The sequence below is a fragment of the Eriocheir sinensis genome, chromosome 24, assembly GCF_024679095.1.
Source record: "Eriocheir sinensis breed Jianghai 21 chromosome 24, ASM2467909v1, whole genome shotgun sequence".
NCBI lineage: Eukaryota > Metazoa > Arthropoda > Malacostraca > Decapoda > Varunidae > Eriocheir > Eriocheir sinensis.
In genome coordinates, this window is record NC_066532.1 from 17315152 (window position 1) to 17318779 (window position 3628).

The following is a 3628-nucleotide window of genomic DNA, read 5'->3' on the forward strand; positions in this document are numbered from 1 at the left end:
TCCTTACTCCTCTTCCTCCTCTCCTCTTTCTCTCTCTCCTCCTCCTCTTCTCCATTCTTCCTCTTCTCTTCCTTTCCTTCAACTATCAGCCCTTTTACTCTCATCATCCTTCCTTCCTCCTCCTCCTCCTCCTCCTTGCATCGGGTTACAATTTATATCTCAATTTGTGTCTTAGAAATGAGTGATGCTGTTATTTTAGGAGCTGTAGCGGCGGGTCTGATTGTGGAGGAGGAGGAGGAGGAGCAGGAGGAGGAGGAGGAGGAGGAGGAGGAGGAGGAAGAAGAGGAGGAAGAGAAATGAGGACACGAATAAGGGAAGAGGAGGTGGGGAAAGGGTTTATAGCTAATGGAAGGAGGAGGAGGAGGAGGAGGAGGAAAGGGTTCATAATTAAGAGATGGATGATGATGATGATGATGATGAGGAGGAGGAGGAGGAGGAGGAAGACACAGAGAAGGAAAGATGATGGATAAAAATGGGTTGATAGATAGGGGAAGGAGAAAGCGAGGAGGAGGAGGAGGAAGGAGGAAACGAAGAAGAGGAAGAGGAGGAGGTGGGAGGGAGGAAAGGAAGATGATATAAGGAGAGTGGTGTAGTGAGGTGAGACGGAGGAGGAGGAGGAGGAGGCAGGAATGAGAGATAAGGAGGAGGAGGAAGAGGAGGAGGAGGAGGAAAAGTGATGACAGGAAGAGAGAAATTAAATCACAAGGAGGAGATGAGAGAGGAGGAAAAATATGAAGCTGAAAGGAGAGGAGGAAAGGGAGAAGAAGGAAGAGGAGGAAAAGGAGGAGAAAGAAGAGGAGGAAGAAGGAAGAGGGTAAGAAAGAAGGGTTGAGAAGAGAGGAAAAGAGTTAAGGATGGGAGGAAAGATAGAAAATGAGGTGAAATGATATGAAAGTGAAGTGAAAGTGAGGTGAAAATGACATGAAAGTGAAGTGAAAGTGAGGTGAAAATGACATGATAGTGAAGTGAAAGTGAGGTGAAAATGACATGAAAGTGAAGTGAAAGTGAGGTGAAAATGACATGAAAGTGAAGTGAAAGTGAGGTGAAAATGACATGAAAGTGAAGTGAAAGTGAAGTGAGAATGACATGAAAGTGAAGTGAAAGTGGTGAAAATGACATGAAAGTGAAGTGAAAATGACATGAAAGTGAAGTGAAAGTGAGGTGAAAATGACATGAAAGTGAAGTGAAAATGACATGAAAGTGAAGTGAAAATGACATGAAAGTGAAGTGAAAGTGAGGTGAAAATGACATGAAAGTGAAGTGAAAATGACATGAAAGTGAAGTGAAAATGACATGAAAGTGAAGTGAAAATAACATGAAAATGAAGTGAAAGTGAGGTGAAAAAGACAAGAAAACGAGGTGAAAGTGACACGAAAGTGAGGTGAAGGTGAGCACACAGGTGAGGCCTACCTTGGTGACCTTGCCGGGACAGGTGGCGTTGACGGCGGCGGCGAGGGCGGTGGCGTCCAGGTGGGAGTGACCTATGACCTCAACCCTGGGGGGGGGGAGAGAGATAGATAGATAGATAGATACATACATACATAGAAAGAGAATATAACATAAAAACACAAGGAGTCTGCAAGAGGCTTTTCCTTGTATCCTTCCCATTCATGAGTTTATCTAACCTGTCTTGTAGTTATCTTGTATCTTGTATATCTATTGTTGTATCGTATTGGCACGCGCAAAGCTTGAGGAGCGGTGGCCGAGTGGTCAGTGTGCGGGCGTGGTGATCCCTAGGACGTAGACTTGAGTCCCACTGATGCACGCTGGCAATTTTCAACCCTCGCCGAGTGTCGGAAGGTTACCCACATGCTGCCCAGACCCTCAACCAACCCTAACTTCAGCGACTTCGGTCAAGAGGAGCACCGGGGGGCAGCATGGGCCAGGCAAGAGTCACACATCACGGCAGCCACTATAAATAAAATTCTCCTGTGCCTGTAACGGGCTGGGGCCGTTCAAGAGACCCCGGCGCTATAGGAAAAAAAAACTCAAGCAAGCCTAACCTAACCTAAAGTAACCTAGTTTGCCCCCTTCACCCCCCCCCCCTCACCTGGAGAGCGTGTAGTCGGCCTCCGTGCCCCCGGGGGTGATCCAGGAGGGCCGCCCCAGGGTGAGGTTGCCGCGCGCCACGAGGGAGCGGGCGGGCTGGGCGCAGGAGGGGTCGCGGTAGGAGTGCAGGGACAGCAGGAAGGACCCGTCGCGGTGGAAGGTGTAGGAGCGGAGGACGTACTGGGGGCCCGGCCGCGTCTCGCACCTGGGGGGAGAAAGGGAGTCATTGGTACAGCCATTCTGAAATTCGTAAATGCGTGGACCTAACCTATGTCGAAAATAATACCAGATTGAACCGAACCTATTCTGAAATTAGCATCATTACTTGCATAAATTCAGGTTCAGGAACGAAAGAGGCAAGAACTGGTTTACAAGCAGGCTGTTGGATGAGTGGAACAAACTGAGCAGGTATGTAGTTGAGATAAACAAAACTGAAAGCTTTTAAAGGAGGTTAGATCAAGGATCTTATAAATGGGAGGATGCACTATACTCCGAGGTTTCCCATTGTAATCTATCGATGGTGGCGCCGCCAAACGGCTGTGTGGATGGTTTGCCCCAAACTCCAGTCTTCTGGAGAAGGCTGGAGTCACTGTGTACTGGTAACTCCAACTCTAACCTTCTGGACAAGATTATCATACCTGTCAAGGAAATTACGGCGTAAGAATTGAAAATCACTTTTACGTTTACAGCAGAAACGTAAGACTTGACAGGCATGGATGGAAAAGGTAACAGCTGAAAGAGTTCAAGTCGTTTGGGGGCGCCACCGTCGCCCAATCACATTTCCCCATAGGAACTACCGCGAGAGGTGCATCTTGCCGTTTATAAAATCTTTGGTTAGGTTTATTTAAGGATGGGAAGGAAATTTGGTGAATAACACATCTTCAGGAGCCGAGGTCATCTGTCTTGTAGTCTTCTTATATTCTCCTGTATTTTTATTTCCTCCTATCTCCTTTTAACACAACAGGAAGAAAAATACCACACCAAAACCTTCAGCTCCACCTTTTTACTCAGACAGAATTAAGACAACATTGCAAAGCTAAAACTCCGTACCAAACATATTTAGCTCAACCTTCTTACTCCCACGCGGCACTCAGGAAAGCGTACCAAAAAAGCATAACAAACATATTTAAGTCGGCCAAAAGTACGTAATATGGTTCGTTAGTATAAAAAACCGCCAACCGTGAATGAGGCTAAATAGGGAGACAGGGGGAAGGAAGGGAGGGAAGGGATCGAAGGAGAGGGAAGGAGGGAAGGGAAGGGGAGAGAGAGGAAGGAAGAGACAGGGGCAAAGGAGGGAATGAAGGGGAGAGAATGGAAGAAAGGGGAGAGAAAGGAAGGGAGGGAAGGGAAGGGGAGAGAGAGGAAGGAAAAGACAGGGGCAAAGGAGGGAAGGGAGGGAAGGAAGGGGAGAGAATGGAAGAAAGGGGAGAGAAAAGAAGGAAGGGAAGGGAAGAGAAAGGAAGAAAGGGAAGAGAGAGGAGAGAAGGGGAAAATGAGAAGGAAGGGGGAGAGACAAGAAGGAAGATAAGGAAGGGAAGGGAAAGGATGGGAGAGAAGGGGAAGAAAGCGAAGAGAAGGA

The 3628-nt window shown here is 47.5% G+C and overlaps 1 protein-coding gene across 1 annotated transcript in view; it reads right to left on the bottom strand.

Moving 5' to 3' along the window:
• Positions 1-2358, bottom strand: part of LOC127003153 (protein APCDD1-like) — a gene marked incomplete at its 5' end in the record, with an annotated part of 17182 nt that extends 14824 nt beyond the window's left edge. Inside the window, 2 exons of the mRNA XM_050869545.1 lie at positions 1411-1495; positions 2051-2358. Of these exons, the coding sequence (XP_050725502.1) occupies positions 1411-1495; positions 2051-2358 (393 nt within the window). The remainder of the gene's footprint in view (positions 1-1410; positions 1496-2050) is intronic.
• Positions 2359-3628: the final 1270 nt, after the last annotated feature.